Source organism: Silene latifolia, chromosome 9 (assembly GCF_048544455.1).
Source record: "Silene latifolia isolate original U9 population chromosome 9, ASM4854445v1, whole genome shotgun sequence".
Taxonomy (NCBI): Eukaryota; Viridiplantae; Streptophyta; class Magnoliopsida; order Caryophyllales; family Caryophyllaceae; genus Silene; species Silene latifolia.
The window spans coordinates 36,882,194-36,903,767 of NC_133534.1; the positions used below are offsets into that span (position 1 = coordinate 36,882,194).

Below are 21,574 nucleotides of genomic sequence, written 5' to 3' on the forward strand. Positions count from 1 at the left end.
ATACACCTAGATTTTGTCTTTTAAGTTTTACCTATTGATTGCTCCTTAATATATATACTCCCTCCGTCCCGTCATTTGTTTACCTTTGATTTTGGCATAGTGACTAATGAAAGAGGAGGGGGTTAATTATTCGACCACAAGTGGATCAAATTAAGTATGAAGGATAAAATTGTCTTGACTAAATACTCTATAATGGAACAGAAAAACTAATGATCAGGACGGAGGGACTGAGATTTTATTGATTTACAAAGTTTAGTTTAAGGTGACATTCAATTATGGAGAATAATAGTAAGAGATTTTATAGGTGGTAATTGGGTGACTGGAATTATATAAAAACACAAACCATTTTAGTGTACAAGTGACGTGGGCTTCATTTAGTTGTTACCGAAAATAAAGGGAAAGGATTTAGGAAGAAAAGGGAAGAACAATAAAAAATGAAATTCTTATATCTGGATTTGGTTGTTTGGTAAGAACAACAAATATAAACAAGCAAGAATGAATGATGGGTTGGGGGGATGAAACTTATATAGAAGAAATAAATTACCTTTTATTGTAGGTAAGTAATAGGTAAAGGCTTATTTTGAGAAGACATCATACAAAGGTGGGATTGTTTTCAGATTACTAAAAGATGAGACTATTTTGAGAAGACGTGTCAAAGGTGGGATTATTCCTATCAATTATTTCCTAATACTATTCCTTCTATTTTGCTTATTTATTTACCTTTATTTTTTACACAAAGATTAAAGAGAAATAGAGGCACCACTTGTGGTTATAGTTAGTGGATGCCAAGTAGAGTTGGCATAAAGGGCCGCGGGCTGGTGGGCGGCACGACCAAGCACGGCACGGCCCGACCCCGTGAGAAAATTGATGAAGCACGGGCACGACACGACTGGGCTTGAGACGGGCTCCGACGCGATTTTCTTCAGAAATCTGTGGTCATGCACGGCACGGCCCAAACACGGTGGAGCCTGGCACGCACCAGGCACGGCGGGCCTGGCACGACCCGGCCCGAAGAATAGCCCGCTGATCATCATTTATTAAACAAAAAGTACATTAATATTTAATAAAATATATTTAAACCATTAATCATCATTTATTAAACAAAAAGTACATTAATATTTAATAAAATATATATTTAAACCATTAATCATCATTTATTAAACAAAAAGTACATTAATATTTAATAAAATATATATTTAAACCATTAATCATCATTTATTAAACAAAAAGTACTAAAAATAAATCAATTATATAACATTTTTTTTTAAAATAAAAAAATATTAAAGCACATGGGCCGGCCAACGGACAAGGCACGAAAAGCCCATAGGCTAGGCACGGCCCGAGCACGAAAATGACCGTGCCTTGAGCGGGCCGCGGCGTAGGTTTGGATCAGTGGGTCTGGCACGACACAGCCCGAGGAGCCCAATATCCGTGCCTGGGCCGGGCCAATTTTGAAGGAAGGCACGACGGGCCGGCCCAACACGGCTCATTGCCTACTCTAATACCAAGTGTACAATAGTAAATAGGGTTGAACCAAAATTTCCGATAAAAATTTTTTATCCGAATTCGATACGAAAGGCGAATATATGGATACTAGTGAAATTGGATATCTGATTCGGTTTTTCCTAGTAAACTGAATTGGAGGTAGATTAAAATTTTTTAAAACTGGATATCCGAATATTATCTAAAATTTTAAAAGCATTAATAAAAAGAAAAAAAAAACGTAGGCAAATTGACAAAGTCAATGCTCATTGGTCAGTATAAGAATTTTTTTTATCTTAAATAAAACAAAACAAACCACAAAACACAACTACACTGTCAAGACACGAACCTGAACCGTCACTCTCTGAGACCCTCACAACTTTGCGGATTTTATAATAACAATTATAAAATCCGGATCGAGGTCGAGGTCGTTACCATGTAAATTTGGCAGTTTTAAAACTTATAAATTATACGATCGAGGCCGTTATCATATATAAAATACACATATCTTTTTTTTAGTGGTGTGAAAAGTGCCAAATGGATTGAATTGTTTTTGAGAGACTGGCGATCTTTTTTTTCTGTATATAAACCGAATCAGATCGGGATCTTGAAACCCGGATACCAGATTTTCGGATATCCGAATATTGAAACCCGGATCTGGAACAAAAACCCGAATGATTGTAAAACAATAGAAACTCGACCCGAACAAATATTCTATAGCCTAAGACCTCCAACCTGAATCAAAACCAGAAGATATTCGCAGTTTCTCTCTGAATGCTCTCTTTCTCCATCTCCAATATTCCATCTGCTACCTTCAAAGACTCCATCCCAGCAGTAAGTAAGCTCTCCTCTTTTTATCTTTAATTTGCTTTATTTCCTGCAAATATGTTGAATTATTTGCCTACTGAAATCACTAATAACATCTTACATAGATTGCCTGTCAAAACCCTAATTAAATGCACTATTCTGTCCAAATCATTCCTCTCTTTAATCACCAGTCATGATTTTATCTCCACCCATATTGCACAATATGCCAATTCCCACTTGTTACTTCGTTATTTTACCAAAGACAAACAAGAAATTTACCATTTTGATGCCGACGATGACACTTTTTCCGGCTTCCAAACTCAAGGTTTGCTTGTCCCTTTCCTTAATTATCCTGATAAGTGGTTTACTGTGGCGGGTTGTGTAAACGGCGTTCTTTGCTTGGTTAATGATTTTGGCATGGAAGGTACTCTTATTATACTTTGGAACCCATCTATCAGGAAGTTTGTTCATGTTCCGAGGCCTATAATTGTAGTTCAAAGTTATGGTCCGTATGAGTCTGTTTGTGGCTTCGGGTTTGATCCTATTTCGGTTGATTACAAGGTTGTTCGACTCGTACAACTGGATAGTGGTGATGGGCCAAGCTCGGAAACGAAAGTTGAGGTCTATAGTTTGAAATCTGGGTGCTGGAGGGTTATCGGTGTTGGTCCTTGCTACTCAATTAAACAGTGCAGCACCGGGTATACCCCTCGCTTCATTAATGGCTCTGTTTATTGGCTTGGCACGCCTTATGCGTTTCCAAATTGTGAAACTGTGCTCCTCAAATTTGATATGTCTACAGAGAGTTTCGAGACCATACAACTGCCTAGTATTTTACAAAACACCGGGTTAATATTTGGAGGGACCTCAGACTTTTTTATCAATGAGTATAATGGAAATTTAACTTTGATTAAGCGGAACTACAATGGTGAAATTAAGACTTGTAGTGCATGGCTTATGAAAGAAGATGGGGTCGTTAAATCTTGGACAAAGATGTTTGATTTCAATATTGCTAACTTACGTCCATGTGGCATGCCAAGGACTTTTGGTTTTAAAAAGAATGGGGAAGTTATCATGGTGAAGGGTGGTCATGATATTTTTGCCCGACATGAAAGTGAGACTGTCATCGTTTCAACTGATCTAGTAACACACAGCATGACAACATTAAGCGACATACGCGTAGATTGTTTCTCATATTATTTGTCTACTTATGTAGAGAGCATGGTATTGTTTAAGGAAGGAAAAGGAATTGAAGAACAAACCAGGCAGTTGGATTTGTTCCAAACTAAGAAAAGAAGTATTGATGGTGAAATGAAATTCCAGAGGAAGAAGAAGAATTAGAGGAATGACATTGATGCTGATAAGTTTCAGGCGTGCTAAGAAAACAGGATGATTTGATGGGGAAAAGAAACCTCGGAGGAAGAATTAGAGGAATGCATTACATAGTATAGGTAGGCTGAGTTTGCTTTTGGCGTCGGAAGTTACTCAAAATCGTTTAGTGTGGTGTTATGCTCAGTTTTGCGCCTTTAGGAAGGTCCTCCTTGTCTGGTCAGCATTCGGCAAGCTAACTTTCTCAAAATCTTTTAATCCTTTTGAAGACTTGAATGTAATTACACTATCAAACTTATGCTTTTACTCTACTTTTAATCGGAATATTAGTGCGATTGTTTTCTAACGACTTCTAGTTAAGTTTCTGTTTAAATTCAAGTTCCTAATTATTTTTGTCCATCATTAGAAGCCTGGTCAACAGGTACATGTTTGCGTGGAACCTGAGAGTTCCGCTAGAATATGATAGTCTACCCGGTTCTTCAAAGTACGAAGTAGTTATCTATTTTAACTGTAGTTGGCAACTGTTATTGCTCGTTATTGGTTCAGTGTCTCCCATTTAGGCATTTAGCTTGTTTCCGCTAGCATTTTAGTGAGATTAGTTTTGTTTGATGTAGTTACGGTATACATTAGAATATTAGCTGCCTATCTATTTGCATGATAAATTTGTGGACATAATTATTCAGATTGTGTGTGTATGGGAATGTGGTGATTGACCCAATTCTCATTGGGTCGTTCAGAAACGCCATTGTGGTATTACACAATGGTATGGTCGTGTATATCTGAGCCCCCTTATTTCGCCGTTGATGGGAGCCTTTTAAGGAACTGGGTTAATGTTATTGTATGCTGTTGCAGAATTTAAGTCTTAAGTTATGCTAGATTTCTGTTATACCTTTCTGTTCTACCTTCTTGAACATGCAACTTAATAAATCAAGAATCAGGCTGTTCCCGACCTGCCTTTTATCCTTCAGTGAAGCCTTTTCTTTGTTCAATTTGTGGGTTTTTCTTATCCAAAATATTTCGGAGACGATGTGCCTCTGCTAGGGCAGTAGTGCTTTCATGGGTGAAGAGAATATTACTACATTAATCACTACTGTTGACTAAACTTGATATACTTTTAGGAGTAAGTAAATTTTTAAGTCTGACATGGCATTTGTAAATTTTTGAGTCTTATTTCAATCTTCAGGTTATACAATACTGTTGGAAATTAGCTAATTATTCAGGTTGATTATAGTCTTAATTGCAGTTGCTGCAGATCAGAGACTGCTAATTCTTAGTTTTTAGTGTCTCCCGTTGGCTTGTTTCCGCTACCATTTTAGTGAGATTATCTGTGTTCGATGCAGAAATTCGGTATACATTGGATGCCTATTTATTTGGTTGATACATCTGTGGACAGAGATATTCAGGTTTTTTCAGGAACTTGACGCAATTCTTGTTATGTCGTTTGGAAACACAACGGTAAGGTCATGTCCATTTGAGCCCCTTATTTCTCCATTGACAGGCTCCTTTTAAGAAATTGGGTTAATATGATTGTATGCTGATGCGGAAATTTAAATGAAGTGATTCAAGATTTTTGTTATACCTTCTTGAAGCATATGACTTAATAAATCGAGAACCAGGCTCTTCCCGACCTCCTTTTATTCTTCATTGAAGTCGTTCAACCACTCTGACTGTGTTTTTTGTCGATTTGTGTTTTTTTTCTTACCCAAAATTTTTCCAAGACGAATGTGCTTCTGCTAGTGCAGCAGTGCTTTCATGGGTGAAGGAGAGAGTATTGCTTTTTTCAAGCACAAGTCTGTTTCCGGATTGTATAATCAACAGTTAGTGGATAATGGGTGGAAGACACATAACTTTTCATTTCTCAGTCATCTAAATTAAGACAAAAAATTATGTTCAAATCAACGGTTAGCGGATTATATAATCTGTGTCATGTTTACGAATTAATAGTTGAATTTGTGTTCTAAGCTAAGACTTAATATCAGATTTTCACAATGTCGTAACTAGTACATAGCTTCTTTTCTTTCATTACTACTACGAAGTATATATTTTTGCCAAAGATCTGTCAGAAGTCATTTTTGCCGGTCCAATTCGAAATCTCCCTAAGCCCGAGGTTCCTGAAGCGCCTAAGGCCGAGGTCCAAGAAATTCCCAAGCCATAAGTGTCGGAGCTCCTAAAGCCCACTGTTCCTGAACTACCAAATCCAGAGGTGCCTGTAGAAACTGGTACGTAGCTTCTTTTCTTTCATTACTACTCTATGATGTTAGTCCAACTCTATGTTTATTCTCCCACTTGCATCGGACTGTCGACCGTCGGAGATAAATTTATCCATAACATAACGGTGTCCGTCACCTGAACAAGCACATGTGTTAGATGCTTATAATCGAGGCTGAGTAACGTATGTTCAGAAATAAAATCAGAGTAACATTTGTTAGAGGAGAATGTAGAAGTGTCATTTACTTAACACCGCTGCTTTTGCTTTTTACCATTGTAGCATATCAGTAAGACCGTAACAGACGTAAACTCAGAGACGTTAAGCAAAAGGTTTCCGAAATAAGATAAGGAGTTAAAATGTTTTTTGATGCTTAGAAATTGTTAGTGCATACTGCATTGCCAGGTGTATCATTTTTCAAGTTTAGATAGGAAGTTGAGCAATGTAGAACCTACTTCTCACCAAACTCCTTGGGACATCATCTATAAATACACTTCGAAATTACAGGTGTATTAGCAACATATTCTCTACCTATACAAGCTTAATCAATTCCCATTCATATTTCTACAACTATTTTTTCGATTATGGCTACACGTTCCCATCTCATGTTTCTAATGTTTGTAGTTATATCCTGCTTATCAAGTAGTAAAACAAACATTGTGGCAGCTCGTCGTCTATTAGACGCTCCTGAACTACCCAAACCTGACGTGCCTGAACTTCCCAAACCTGAACTGCCAAAGATCACAGTGCCCGACCTTCCTAAGCCCGAGATGCCTCAACTCCCAAAATTTAAAGTACCCGAGCTTCCTAAACCAGAGTTACCTAAACTGCCTAAGCTTGAGGTACCTGAACTGCCAAAAATCGCGGTACCTGAGCTCCCAAAGCCCGAGATGCCTGAATTATATAAGTTTGAGGCACCAAAGCTATCAATGTCTGAACTCCCTAAGCTTGACGTGCCTGAAATGCCCAAGCCAACGTTGCCTGAGCTTCCTAAGGTAGAAGTACCCGGGGTTCCTGAATTGCCTAAACCCGAAATTCCTGAGCTTCCCAAGCCAGAAATACCTGAACTCCCTAAGCCCAAGGTTCCTGAATTGCCCAAGCTCAAAGTACCCGAGGTCCCTGAATTACCTAAGCCAGAAGTGCCAGAGCTTCCTAAACCCGAGGTCCATGAATTACCCAAGCCTGTAGTGCCAGAGCTCCCTAATCCCGAGGTTCCTCAAGTGCCTAAGCCTAAGGTCCCAGAGCTTCCCAAGCCAGAAGTGCCCGAGCTCCCTAAGCTAGCGATTCCTGAATTGCCTAAACCAGACATGCCTGAACTACCGAAGCCGGAGATTCCAGAACTGCCCAAACCTGTTGTAACTGAGCACCTAGCTAAGCCATGAAATTGAGCATCTGTACACGATGGTTGTTATATATGTGAACTGCTAGTTTATGATACTGCAATCCCATAATCAGCTGGCGTTTGGATTTACAATTATGTTTGTATTGTATTTGATCTTCCAAGGGCTAGTAATGCCTGTAGTATATACTTGCTATACTCCACAAATATACTTTGTATGTGTGTGATATATGTACCATCGTGGTGGTTGTTTTTGCGATTTTAATCTTATTATAGCCATGCTTTATATGTTTCTATTGCATGATTGATTAGTACGGTCTTATTTAAGACCTCTCACAAACCTGCTTTTATTTTTGTCTTGTTTAAATCTGTTGTGAGGCATCTTTACTTACGACGGTCTTAAGTCTTAACCAAAAATTCGAATTGCAGGATATATGTTACTGTGTTTCCCTCTTATATATATTTAACTGAATTGTTAGTGCTGTTTTTTTACAATTCTCTTAAAATTGTTGGTGTGTAAGTTTTACCTTGCATGTTTGAAGAGGTTACTTTTATGAATCTATCGATGAAATGATTGTTTGTTCCGTTCGTGTGCAGTATTCTATAATTATTGAGGTTGAAATGTTTGTAAACAATTGAGTGTTGATATTATTAATGGCGGAACTGAGATTTGAAGTAAGGGGGAAGTATTGGTGCAATAAGGTAAACCAGAAAGAGGCGGAAATTTTGAGTGAAAATATTAGAATTTTTGTTGCTAGGGAGATCGATGACTCCCTATGCCAGTCCCCTCTTTGTTGCTAATGTTGCTGATTACAGGGTTTCTTCTCGTCACTTACCAGACCTGCTGTGGTTATGGTTTTGATAAAACCGCTTTCAAGAGTTGTACAGTGGTTCTTGTCATCCAGAGCATTTAAGGCCTTCTTAGTTGACACGCCAGAATAACAAACATTGATTTTTGGAAGAAAATATGCATATGAAATTACTATTTGATAATTCTTCTTTTCATTCTCATATTGACACACGGTGACATTGACAGCGGAGGAGAGGAATGACAGGGGCCCTTACTGTCATCTGTCGGTTTGGTATATCTCAGATTCTCAGAAATTTTAGAATGACCATTGTTTGTTATTCTGGCGTCAACTAAGAAGGCAGTGAAGGGAGTATATATAGACGAGAAATAAGGGTGTTTGCATAGGATTTAGCAAGGGGATGGCAGTCGGGTTGTACTCTGTTTTTGGCTACTGATTTCGGTCCATTAGCTCAGTAACTTTGCAAAGTACATTAGCTGAATAACTGATTGTACGAAAGTAATCTGGTTGTAACTGATTGTACCCTATTTTTTATTTTCCGACAGAAGTCTATTACTATTTTGACTGTTTTTCAGGCAACACATAACTCGGTAAAAGATTCGGAATATTACAACTCTAACTGGATCGGGAACTGTATCGAGTTACTATCTCCGTTATCCTGTAACCGCCCTTATCGTCATCACCTATTCCTCTCTCTCTCTGGATTGGAGGAAGTAGTAAAGCATAAGAAATGATTTTCACCTAATAGTTTACTGAATATTACGAATAGCCCAATTGTAGTTTAAGAAAAGTAGACTAATAGTATGGTTTATTATATTGAGTTAAATTAAAATTCGGATTATTTCAAGAAGACAGTAATATTTTGGATCAGTCTTATTAAATAAACCTTGCATATATGTTCTCTTCTCCGTCCCTATCCACACCTAAATTCTAGTTTCGGAGCAGCAAGCTCACAAACTTGGCAAACGGGTTAATTGGGTCGGGTCCAGCTCGGGTAAATTTCGGGTATGTAAACTTCGGGTCGCCTGAGTTATTTCGGGTTCGAGTTATTTTTCGGGTAAGCTATTATCAAATTATCCGTGGATAATAATCAGTTCGCAACAATAAATATTCGAATCGGGTCAATTCAGGTTTCAGGTCAAGTTCGGGTCTTGAGATCGAGTGTTGGGTTGGATTCGGCTCTGGTCAATTTTGCCAAGTCTATAAACACATAAACATTACAGATTTGATATTACTCAGCAACTCTCCTATAGGACCGTCTTATAGCATAGGGCTGACCCAATAGAAGAATGGCCCAAACTTATTATTTGATTATATTTGTATTTTAATTTTATTTTAATAACTCGATATCTTATGTGTAATATTGACACATTTATATCAGTAAGTTATCAATATAAAACATTAAGTTATCAGAATAAAATATTTTTTAACTAATTTATTAAATAATTTTATTGGGCTTTTTATAATTGAATTTGTCTTACACATAAATTGGTCTTATATAACAATTTGTGTATAATTTTTTATTTTTTTGGGTAACGAGGGAACCCGCAGCCGCCACTTTTGGTACGCACTGGGTAAACCAAATAAAATAAAATAGACTTATAATTAGTTGTGCATCAAAAATAATTACTTAGACATGAAATTAATAACCCAAATCTAAAATCAACCGAATATATAAATAAAATTAATCAAATCCAAACCCAAATTAAATACACTACATAATCAATATGACTCAACATTTAAACCAGAATTAACCTAACCCGACCCAAAAAATATTCTAGCCCAAGTCCCGCAAGAGTTGCAACTCGCAAATAACCCGACCCGAAAAATATTAAAGCTTGAATTGATCAAACCCTACAATAATTGTTGCAAAACAGTCCGTCGCCCTTTTGCTCTGAATGCTCTCAACTCTTTAAGACTCCCAAGTCCCAAGCACAAGCAGTAAGCTCTCTGCTCTCCTCATCTTCAATCTTTAATTTACTTTCTTTAATTTCCTGTAAAAATGTGGAATAATTTGCCTACTGAAATTAGTAATAACATCTTACATAGATTGCCTGTGAAAACCCTAATTAAATGCACTATTTTGTCCAAATCATTCCTATCTTCAATCACTAGTCATGATTTTATCTCCGATCATATTGCACAACACAACAATTCCCATTTGTTACTTCGTTATTTTACCCACGACAAGCAAGAAATGTACCATCTTGACCCTGATGACGATACTTTTTCCGGTTTCCAAACTCAAGGCTTGCTTGTCCCCTTCCTTGCTTATCCTAAACAGTGCTTTACTGTCGTGGGTTGCATAAACGGTGTTCTTTGCTTGGTTAATGATTTGCTAATGGAGGGTACTCTTATTATTCTTTGGAATCCCTCTATTAGGAAGTTTGTTCACGTTCCGCGCCCTATATTAGTATTTAATCTTATAGGTGCGTATACGTCTGTTTGTGGGTTCGGGTTTGATCCTATTTCCGATGATTATAAGGTGGTTCGACTTGTAGAACAGGATACTGATGATGGGTTTAGCTCCCAAACGCTGGTGGAGGTCTATAGTTTGAAATCTGAGTGCTGGAGGGTTATCGATAAGGGTCCTTGCTACGATATTAAAGATAGCCGCTGCGGGTATACCCCTCGTTTCATTAATGGCTCTGTTTATTGGCTTGGAAAGCCTTATGTGGCTCCATATAATGAAACTGTGCTCCTCAAATTCGACATGTCTACAGAGAGTTTTGAGACCATACAACTGCCGGGAGACTTAAAATTGAGCGAGTTTAGATTTACTCAGGATTTGTATGTTCAGGAGAATAAGGGAATATTGACTTTGCTGAAGAGTAACTACGATGATGGAAACAACACTTTTAGCGCATGGATACTGAAAGAAGATGGGGTTGTTAAATCTTGGAAAAAGATTTTTGATTTTGATATTGCTAAGTTACCACATGCCAGGGCTTTGGCTTTGGCTTTTAGTTTTTATATTAATTTTGATATTTCTAAGTTAAGTCTACATGGCAGGCCTTTGGCGTTTAGTTTTAGAAAAAAGGGTGAAGTTATCATGGTGAAGAGTGGTCGTGATGGTTATCCAAAAGAGGAGAGTGAGATTGTTTCAATTGATCCAGTAACTCAAAGTGGGACAACAGTAAGAGAGATAAACGCAGATCGTAATTTATTTTACTTGTCTACTTATGTAGAGAGCATGGTGTTGTTTAAGGAAGGGAAAGGAATTGAAGAACAAAACACAAAGTTGGATTTGTTCCCGAGGAACAAACCACACAGTTCGGTTTTGCATAGCTCCTCCTCATCTGGTGAGCATTTGGCGAGCTAAATTTCTTGAAATCGTTTACTATGGTGTTCAGATCGCCACGCCATCAGGTGTTTAATCTTTTTGAAGACTTGAATGTAATCAAACTATCAAACTTATGCTTTTACTCTATTTTTAACCCAGGTATTACTTGCATTCCCGACTGTTTGCTATTGACTTCTAGTTAAGTCTATTTATAATAATTAGAAGCCAAGGTTAATTTTGTGAATTTTTTTATATTTGTTGAAGAAATGATTGTTTACTCCCTTGGTGTGCAGTATTATTGAATAATTGACGTTGAATTGTTTATAAACAGTTGAATGTTGATATGATTGATTATTGGTGGCGGAACCGGGATTTGTAGGGCGAAGTATTTGTTCAATAAGGAAACTAGAAAGAATCGGAAATTTTAAATGAAAATATTAGAATTTTTGTGGCTAGGGACGACTGCCTTTGTTAGTCCCTTCCTAGTTTCGCTATTAGCTCTAGTTTCGCTATTATCTCTTGGATATGTTGATATGATCATTTATGGCGGAATTAGGATTTGTAGTTAGGGGTGAACTATTGGTGCAATAAGTTAAACTAAAAAGCTCTTTGAAAATTTAAATAAAATTTTTAGAAGTTTCATTGCTAGGGATGACTGCTGTCTGTTAGTCCCCTCGTTTCGTTATTGATGATAATACGAAGAGAAATGATATTAATAATTCAGTTACTAGATGAATTAAGTCTCATATTACCAAGCATAATTTTATTTGGAGTCGAGTTTAGGACGAATTATTGTTTGTACGAGAAGATCTCATGATCAGATAATTGGTGATTGTCTTCGGTGGAGTTTTTCAAATAAGACTTCAAGAGTAGACTACCGTTTGTATCTAGATTCTAGAATGTCAATTTATCGGCCATGTTACTAATTTGATACCATAATAACAACCTTTATTAAGTAGAAGTGATTCGATACCTTGTTAATTTTCTCATCTTTGTTTCCTTCTAAATATTGAGACTTCAAAGACGAGCAAAAATGTGTTTATTCCTGTTAAGTCTCTAACATTTGTTTCCTTCTTCGTTCTCTTGTTCTCCCATCAAACTCCGGTACCTAAGTCCTAACCTATTGTGGAGATCTTCTTCAGTTTAACTTGGATGAGCTGACATGTATTGCGTTACATTCTCTGGCTAATGTTGTTGATCGCAGGATTTCCTCTCGTCGTTTACAAGACCTGCCGTGGTTTTGTTTTTAATTTAAGAGTATGAATAAGATCGCTTTGTACGGAGTAGTAACTACAGTAGTAGGTAGCTTCTTTTCTTTCACATATTGACACACAGTGTCACTGATAGCAGAGGAGAGGAATGACAGTGGCCCTTACTGTCATCTGTCGGTTTGGTGCTAGTGTGCTACTGCTACCGCTACGGCCATTTATATAAAGGGTGCTACAGTCATATCTGAGGAATCAAATGTTGTGGAGTATCTACCTGCTAGTTATCAATGTCGTCTTCCATTCACCCTTGAAACCGAAAGAGATGTTGCAGCTGATACCAGGAATTGATTACAATCTTAATCTTAATTGAAAGAACATGTTGCGGCCAATCAAATGGCAAATTCATATCTCTGCCATTTTTTTAGCTTGAAATTGGATTGAGAACAATATACTTTACGATAAGATGAAGTGTAGTCAATTTAGTTGCGCTATTTTACTTATATTTTACCATAGTCTATAACTAAAGAATAACAATTCTTTGAATCCACCCCGAAGAAAATTAATAGAAATTGTTTTCTCACTAGCAATAAGCCAACCTCCAAAAATTGGAAGATGATCCTAATTCATACCAATAACTATGCCAGTATATCTAAAACCCTCTAAATGATGAACTTGGGAAAATATTGAACAGTAGAGCAATAACTCTCGTGCTCTCTGCGTGATGAACAACACCTTCTACTTTCCTCTTTCCTCTTTCTTCTTTCTTTACTTTTTCCTCCTCCTTTCCTCTTTCTATTTGTTTCTTCCGTCTTTGGGCTGCTATTACTCTTCATCACCATCAAAAACATCTTCCGTTTCTTCTTTAATCGCTCCCCAACTCCTATAATTAATCATTTTATCTAGGCACGAACTTAGAAGAGGTTGTTGATCTGAAATTTTTGGTGCAGTTGGTTACAACTCGCTAGATCACAGGTATTGATTTCATCCCCCGATTTCCTCGTTTTTCATTTACTGATTTCGATTGCTTGATTAGGGTTTAGATACGTTTTTCATTTGTGTTGAGCGTTCAGTTGTTCATGTATTGCGTTTTTTATAATTTATGTTTGGTGATTTTTTTCGGGGTTCATTTCTTGCTTTACCTTTATATTGTGTCTTCTTTTACTAAATTGGAAAGCTTTTGATGCAATGAAAATCGGTGATTCTTCCTGAGTGGTTTTCTTTTGGCTCCAATTCGGCAAACTCACCGCCCTCTCAGGTATTACCCTTTCGCTGTTCATTTCATTATGAAATTAAACTCCCTTCTAGGGGTTTGGAGTGATTCGTAAATGGCTGTAGCTGTATTTAGGGTAGGGATGGTAAATAAGATTAATGAATTGTGGTATGAATTGTGTGCGTGTGGTTGACTGTTAGGTTTTAGGGGTTTTCTTTCCCTTTTAATCTTCATAGGTTTATTTTGATGTCAGAAGAAGGTGGTATCTTAGGGGTTTTACTAACTTCAACTTTCTCCTTACGCTGTTACTTCAATTCGGGTTTTTGTTTGTCAGTAATCATCTTTGGTTTAATTTATTTTCGATTCTCATATGGTGGATCCTCGACCACCTGGAGTTTATGTTACTTGTATAAAGGTATCATCTTCTTCATCACTTCAATTCCATTGGTAGTAATTTGTTGTTTTGATTCACGACGTTGATCTTGAATGGTGGGTTGGATTTTGTTGATTCTGGTCATTTTTCTTGTTGCTGATTCCAACGTTTGTGAATTTAATAGTCAATAGTTACGCCGCGTTACAATTTTGATTAGTGTTATTATTAACATAGTTTCGCTTGCTTTAATTGTAATTAGTTTAGCTTACAAAAGAAATTTGACTTGTACAGAAACCCAAACAAGCGTACTATCAGACAAGAGCTATTTTAGCGAAAGCTGAGTTTGTAGAGGAGAAGGGTGGTGAGGTCTGTATTTGGGCTGATCTTCATTAATGGAGGTCAGCTATTGATAAGGAGTACAGTTGAGAATGTTTTTTAATCGGATTCTGTGGGAGCTGGTTTAGCGGATAAGAGAAAGGAAGACGTATGGAGTGTGTATGAAAGTAGTTAACGAATAGTTCTATGGAAGTATATTCGAAGAGAATAGACAAGACGGCATTGTATTCTCTGGTTTGAAGGTATAAGACGGTGTCGTATGATGACTCTTATCGGATCAAGTGGTGCAATTTTGGTGGATTTTGTTATAGAGTTAAACTCCCTGCTTCATAGGTATTATTATGGACTTGTGGTTAGATCAAGTAAAGCAGGTCCTTCGTAATGGGTTTGGATAGGATTAGCATGAAGACGACTTTTTTTATTTCAGTCCTTTTGCTTAATGGGAGTCACTTTAAATAGTTCATTTTGGTTGTAGTATTGTACCATGTCTTGAAATTTGATATATTTAATCACTGACATACAAACTCCATTGTATAAAGGAATTCCATAACTGGTTCTTGACAAAGGTTATTAAGAAATCCGTGGTCCATCTATAAGTCTTTATATGTGAGTGCATAAATAGTGAAGCTAATCCTCACACGTCTTTTTTGAATATTACCTTGTTGAATGAAGTTTTTTGGTTGGTTTGGGTTACAGCGTAGTCTCCCTTGATGCGAGCAATTCAGTGATTGTCGGATGGTCGATGAGAGAATTTGAAAGAAGTATTGGTAAGCTGGTATAGCCAAGAGGTTATCCGAAATTGATTGAAATGAGCTTTACTAATAATTGGCCTTTTGTCCATTATGAAATTCTACTTAAAGGGTGTGTTTGGATAGGAAAAAAGGAGGGAAAGGGAGGGGAGGGGGAAGGAGGGAAGGGGAAGGAAGGGAAAGGAAGGGGAGGGGGAATGGAGTGTGGGTGTTTGGATACAATTTCCCTCCAAATCTTGCCTATTGTGGAGAGATTTTCATTAGGCTTGGAGGAGGGAAATTGAATCCCTCCAAATCTCTCCCCCTCCATTTCCCTCCACCCTCATTTACTATCCAAACAAGGGATTTTAGATCCCCTACTCTCCCTCCCTTTCTTTTCCCTCCAAATCACTCAATCCAAACACACCCAAAAAGTTTGAGCTGAGTTACCCGGTTGTTTTTGGTGTCTCATTGAGTCCCTTGTAGCTTTACAACTACATCGGTACATTTAGTATATTGGATTGTTGGCAGGGGCGGATCCACGTGAAGGGCTATATGGGCTTCAGCCCAACCAAGTTTTAGAGATAAAAAAAATTAATTTACCATAAACTCAATCATGCACAGTAGTCCAACTGGTATAATCAAACTGACCAAAGGCTAGTCCTTAGGATGCCAACGCAGGATCAAACCCTGGCACAATATTTTTGTTTCTCTTAAAACTCTTATGTATTTAACACTTTTTGTTTTTTTCCAACACTTAATATTCTACACAACACATTTTATTTTAACAGAATTATCTTTCTAATATAGTTGTTCATTACATAAGTTGGCAATTGTAATTTGTTAGTGTTCCTTAATTAAATCAGTAGTTATGAGTGGGACGATCTTATACTATGAGACAATCGCATATATAAAAACATCGCTCATTTATTAGCATTAAATGAATAGTTTTCCTATAAACATAGACCATCCTAGCCATAATATGAGACAGTCTTACTCTATAATTTGTGTAATTAAATTATTCGTCGCATTACAAAATGTGAATACGTTGTTAAATTAATAGAAAAATTAATTGCATTGTAAAAGACTATACGATAGTACGAGTATATATTTTACTCATATATTTTTACGCACAAGCTTACGACTCCATATGACTAACGACCACCAATTTTGGCCGAGCCCAACGTACTTTTCATTCCTGGATCCGCCCCTGATTGTTGGTGAAGTGTGCTCGGAACGCAGAGTTTTAAGAAGGTGGCCTTATTGTAGGATGAAGTGAGGTTTCTATGTTTTGGAGGTCAGGTACTCACCTTGAGAACTCTTACGGAACACTGGAAGAAGGCCTTATGCACCATGAAGGTGTGCTTCAAATTCAAGGATAAGATTTTTAGCATGTTGCAATTAATGGAATTTGTAACTATATTGCACTTGTGAACACATCTTAATGTTTAACATCTTACTTCTTTAGTGTCCAAGTAGAATTCGTTTTATTGGAGATACAAACCTATTTGGACCATTCCCACCAAGCTGTTGTTTACTTGTGATCCAGGTTTTGGACACCAAACAGTAATATAGGTGTACTAGGCATTTGTGATGAGTCTACTGAAATGGTTACAAATTTAATGGGTGTAAGCATTGATGATTGGGAATTGAGTAAAATTTATTGATTTGTAGAGATCAATTGTACACATTAGCAATATTGTCCCAGTGACGTAAGGCTCTCACTTATGGTGGGTAAGTAGGTAGGATGTACGCCATCTAAGTGTGTGTTGAAAACACCCTAACGAGGCGGTGCCATGAATGTGACCAATTTAATCCAAATTCTTCTTTTGGCACATAAGTACCTTCATTGTCACTGATGTTAGAGAGCACCATGATAGTAACTGTCACTCGACTGAGTACTAAATAGTAACATATGGATAGCTCGAAAGCTCTTCTTAGTTCTTAAATGTGTATAAAGGATTTGTTACCAAGTCCGTCTGGGCATCTTGAATCAGAAAATATCCCATCTGGTCTTGCTAATGTGCCCATTTGACCACATGAGACCGAAAATAAATACCATGGTTCATATACTGCTGTCTAACAAGTCTATTCCATTGTTACTTTCAACACACCAGAAATCACCCCTTGTTGACAAACATTCACCAATGCACTACTTATCTCTGAAGATGGTTTCAAGTTTAAAACTCATGATAATATGACTCTATCATTATGTTAGAAACTATTCTAAGTAGGAATTCATGATATAGGTGATGCCTAACTTTTAGACTATGTTCAGTTTTTGATAAAAACTACTAAATCCACTTTTCTTGCAATATCATGATTGGAGGTTTGGTATGCATAGAACCAGGGGAAATTACCTTCCAGTGAGCAGCAAAACACACAGGTGGTTATGTTTATTATGCAACTGCATGCTAAAAATATTGAATTCAGTTTTATCATGATGATACATAAATGAGATGCATTATCATTTATCACAGATCGTGATAAATCTCTTTTGACATCATAGCTATCAGAGGTAATTTCTTGTCGGGCCTATCTCTCGCTTGTGGTAAGGCACTTTTTGAACTTGGCCCATCTGCTTCTTCCTGCTTCTTTTGTTCTCTTTTATTGCTTGCTCTTGACTCGCATCACTTGAATTGGGGGTCTTTTTTTTCCCCCGCAGTAAGAGTGGATTAGAGGGATTAGAGCAGCGTCTATCGCCAAAAAATAAAAGGCAGACTAAAAGGAACCGCAACATGATAAAAATCCTTTATACGCTAGAAAACGAAGAAAGACCTTTATAACTTAGTATACGGTGTGATGTGGGATTTCTAAACCCTTGACATAGGTGAAAATCGAGCACCTATAAAAAAATAGCTAAAAAAAAGCTTGGTTCCTTCACTTCCATTTGCTTCTTGTCTGCTTGCGAAGAGGGTGGAACTACACTGCTGCCGCTGTCCTTCGGGCATGCCTCCTACGCTAACCACTTTACCTAAGCCCACAAGAACGCAGATAATGTTCCCTGGTCAGAATTTCTTTCCTATTAATTTACTTTTGAGTCTTTGACTCTTTTGCTTTCAGGTATTGTTAAATTGAAATTGAAGGATTTAAGGGCAGCAGTTAGAGATTTTTCTACACATGTCAAGCTGGATAGGGGAAACAAGTCTGCACACACTTATTTGGTGAGTTATTCACATTTTAAATTTGCGTTAACTATAAACAACTCCTTAAACACTACCAAGGTAAATTACACAGTGTCACTACGATAACATCCTAGCTTTAGTGTAGAAGAGTACTTTCCCAATGGCGTGTTCCCACCATTATGTAGTCTTATTAATAACAATTTTTCCGTTTGATTTGTCTATATGTTTAGCTGTTTGGCCCCCTTCATAATTTCCCGTTTTAAAAAAAACTATCCAAAATAAAGGGTGTCCTTGGCCTAAACATATTGTCGCCTAGAATTGCGCCTATCCACTTTACATCTCATGCCAAAATATTTGTTCGTGATTTGTATTGGAGGGCTAGCAGAACACTCCATTGAGAAAGTGCTAACGCTTTATTATACTAGGTATACTTGATCTAAGTGTAAATTTTGTTTCTCCCTTGCTTATATTAGTCTAATTTTTGAATGCAGGTTAATGTTATATTATGATTAAATTTCTCCTACAACCATACCGACGGAGATATCATTATCATTAATGAGAACGTCCTTCAATTATCAAACTGCTTACAAACTCCATTTCAAGACTAAGTTAGGAGCTTTAGTTTGCAATGGTCTTGGTTTACGATTATAACTTGTGATGCGCTTTCGGTCTACAAAATAATGTTAGGAAGTTCTGGGTACGCTTATACCACAATTGATGCTTTGACAGTTGAATACCAACAATTTATACTTACGAATTGTTCAAGGGAATATAAGCTCAGAATTCTTCACGAACATATGTGAACAATCTCTATAACGATAGATGTATTACAATTGAAAATTGCAAATAGAATGTCTGAGCAAATTTGGATACTTTCAAGTCATACCTTTACTAATTTTGTAACATTGTTTACCAAAATTGGGAGCAAACTAGGATGCATACAAGTCATACACCTAAACTGGTAAATTTGGTCAGTAGAATGTAATTCTTTTTCACGGGAAAGATCGGCTCACTAATGTTTGTGCTATAGAGTAGGGACTTGGGAGTGGCAGCAGGTAAGCTGTTAAGGATGCTAGATTGATTTGTCTCGCATTAGACTTGGTAATTACAAAGCAAGTCAATTACGAGTTTTTAAAGCTACTTATCGTTCTATGTAGATATAGGTATTACAAGATGTAACCATGTGTAGTCGAAGGAGGCCAGGGAGGGAGGGGGCAAGGTCGGGGGCAAGGGTGGGATAAGACGGTTGCGAAATAGGAAGTCCAGGTCGGGACGAGAGATGACAGTTGCAGTAAAGGAGGAGGTTGGTAGGGGAATGGCTGGTGGTTGTGTGGTAGTAGCATAGGTAGTGGTTGGAAGTGGGATGGAGTTTATAAAGGGAGAAGATTGAGACGAGTAGAAAATGGAAAAAGCGGAGTGTTGATATGAAAGGAATAAAAAGATAAATTAAGCGCATTACTTAGTAAATCACACTACAAGAATTCAGAACACGTGCGACTACATTTAGAGACTGTACCCATGATTTATAACTGATTAGAAAATCGAGCGAACATTTATAGTCATTATCTAATAATATTTTTGCTAAATAAAAATGTAGCCATTATTATCAATTGTTATCTTAGGGATTATACGTAAGGCAATCGTTACGTAAACAAATATTATATAAAAATCATTTCTAAGTTATATGCAAGCTAATTTTTTTCATAATAGACGGAGATGGTCCTTCGAACTCCGCGCGCATCGCGCGCGGAAAAACAACTAGTTTTATAAAAAAATCGGAATATCTTAAAATGAGGTGTCCAACTCTTATACTCATGTCTAAGTCTTGAGAGTCGCATACTGGTTTGCTAGGGAAATAGGTCAGAGTAACATGAGTTGTATATACTAAAACTAAAATATCACAAGAGCATCCCACAATATGGAAATGCTACAGAAGCAACTGTTGAACAATTTATACTTCGTAAACAAACAGTTATAAGTAGGGATGACAATAGATCCAGGATCCGCTCCAGATTCGCAGGACCCGACCCATATGAATCGGATATGGATCGTAATTTTTGGGACCCGTTGGATATGGATCGGATATGAATCCATTACTTATAAAGTGGATCTGGATCTGGATCTCACAACTCAGATCCAGATCTAATCCGCAGACCCGTTTTCAATAAAAAAATAAAAATAAATTATCAAATTACTCACTAACTTCACAAGTTATAAGTTTATAGTATAAAAAAATAAAAGTTGGTATTGCATGACATAATCACATAACTTAGTGATTGTTACTAGTTATGCCACTTAATTTGGCCACTGACATTGAATTTTGTAGACTCTATGCCACTTCGTAGTTCTAAAAGATAAAGTTAAAATGCTATTAGTGTGCGTACAATATGTCACTTACCTAGTTTGTTATTGGCACACTTAATCTCGCATGGTTAGTTTGTGTTATTAACTTATAACACTATTGTATTTGTTGTTTATTTTGATATTGTCTTAGATCCGCATAGGATCCAGATCCGACCCGAACCCGTCGAATATGGATTTGGATCTGAGAAAATTGGACCCGTCGGATATGGATTAGATCTGGATTCAATGTGGAAAATGCGGTTCTAGATCCTAAATTGCCCAAGCTCAAAGTACCCGAGGTCCCTGAATTACCTAAGCCAGAAATGCCCGAGGTCCATGAATTACCCAAGCCTGTAGTGCCAGAGCTCCCTAATCCTGAGGTTACTGAAGTGCCTAAGCCTGAGGTCCCAGAGCTTCCCAAGCCAGAAGTGCCCGAGCTCCCTAAGCCAGCGGTTCCTGAATTGCCAAAGCCAGAGGTGCCTGGACTACCGAAGTCGGAGATTCCAGAACTGCCCAAACCTGTTGTGCTTGAGCACCCAGCTAAGCCATGAAATTGAGCATCTGTACACGATGGTTGTTATATATGTGACCTGCTAGTTTATGATACTCCAATCCCACAATCAGCTGGCGTTTGGATTTACAAATATGTTTGTATTGTATTTGATCTTCCAAGGGCTAGTAATGCCTGTAGTATATACTTGCTATACTGCACAAATATACTTTGTATGCATGTGATATATGTACCATCGTGGTGGTTATTTTTGCGATTTTAATCTTATTATAGCCATGCTTTATATGTTTGTGTTGCACTAGTATAGATCCAGTGCAATGCGCGGTATATATATATATATATATATATATATAGATTCGGGATCCTATGAGAACCAACAAGATAATGAGAACCATGAGAACCACTCATATCCCTTAGATCTTATAAAAAAACGGACGACTGAGATAAACGCCCCCAATCCTCAAATCCTCCAACACTGTCATTTTATA

General features: G+C 37.3%; 3 protein-coding genes and 2 long non-coding RNA genes across 7 annotated transcripts in view; all 5 read left to right on the forward strand.

Moving 5' to 3' along the window:
- The first annotated feature begins 2,367 nt into the window (after positions 1 to 2,367).
- On the forward strand, positions 2,368 to 3,627 carry LOC141600873 (F-box protein CPR1-like). Its single transcript, XM_074421132.1, has one exon. The coding sequence runs from the start codon at positions 2,368 to 2,370 to the stop codon at positions 3,625 to 3,627; it is 1,260 nt and encodes a 419-aa protein (XP_074277233.1).
- A 431-nt stretch (positions 3,628 to 4,058) lies between these two features.
- Positions 4,059 to 21,574, forward strand: part of LOC141599594 (uncharacterized) — a 32,503-nt gene continuing 14,987 nt past the window's right edge. The window contains exons 1-3 of one of the 3 annotated variants that reach the window (XM_074419664.1): positions 4,956 to 5,834; positions 6,446 to 7,400; positions 21,360 to 21,381. In XM_074419664.1, coding sequence (XP_074275765.1) covers positions 6,592 to 7,203 — 612 coding nt within the window. In that variant the 5' untranslated portion in view covers positions 4,956 to 5,834; positions 6,446 to 6,591 and the 3' untranslated portion in view covers positions 7,204 to 7,400; positions 21,360 to 21,381. Of the gene's footprint in view, positions 7,401 to 7,436; positions 7,515 to 21,359; positions 21,382 to 21,574 lie in introns of those variants that run through there. The other 2 variants (XM_074419663.1, XM_074419662.1) reach the window with 2 other exon arrangements.
- Positions 9,729 to 12,965, forward strand: LOC141599593 (uncharacterized). Its single transcript, XR_012523855.1, has 2 exons — positions 9,729 to 9,910; positions 12,603 to 12,965. It is a non-coding gene; the product is annotated as an uncharacterized LOC141599593 (long non-coding RNA).
- On the forward strand, positions 9,897 to 11,511 carry LOC141599592 (F-box protein CPR1-like). Its single transcript, XM_074419661.1, has one exon. The coding sequence runs from the start codon at positions 9,972 to 9,974 to the stop codon at positions 11,289 to 11,291; it is 1,320 nt and encodes a 439-aa protein (XP_074275762.1). The 5' UTR covers positions 9,897 to 9,971; the 3' UTR covers positions 11,292 to 11,511.
- LOC141602597 (uncharacterized) lies at positions 13,193 to 19,043 on the forward strand. Its single transcript, XR_012524548.1, has 3 exons — positions 13,193 to 13,432; positions 18,171 to 18,271; positions 18,724 to 19,043. It is a non-coding gene; the product is annotated as an uncharacterized LOC141602597 (long non-coding RNA).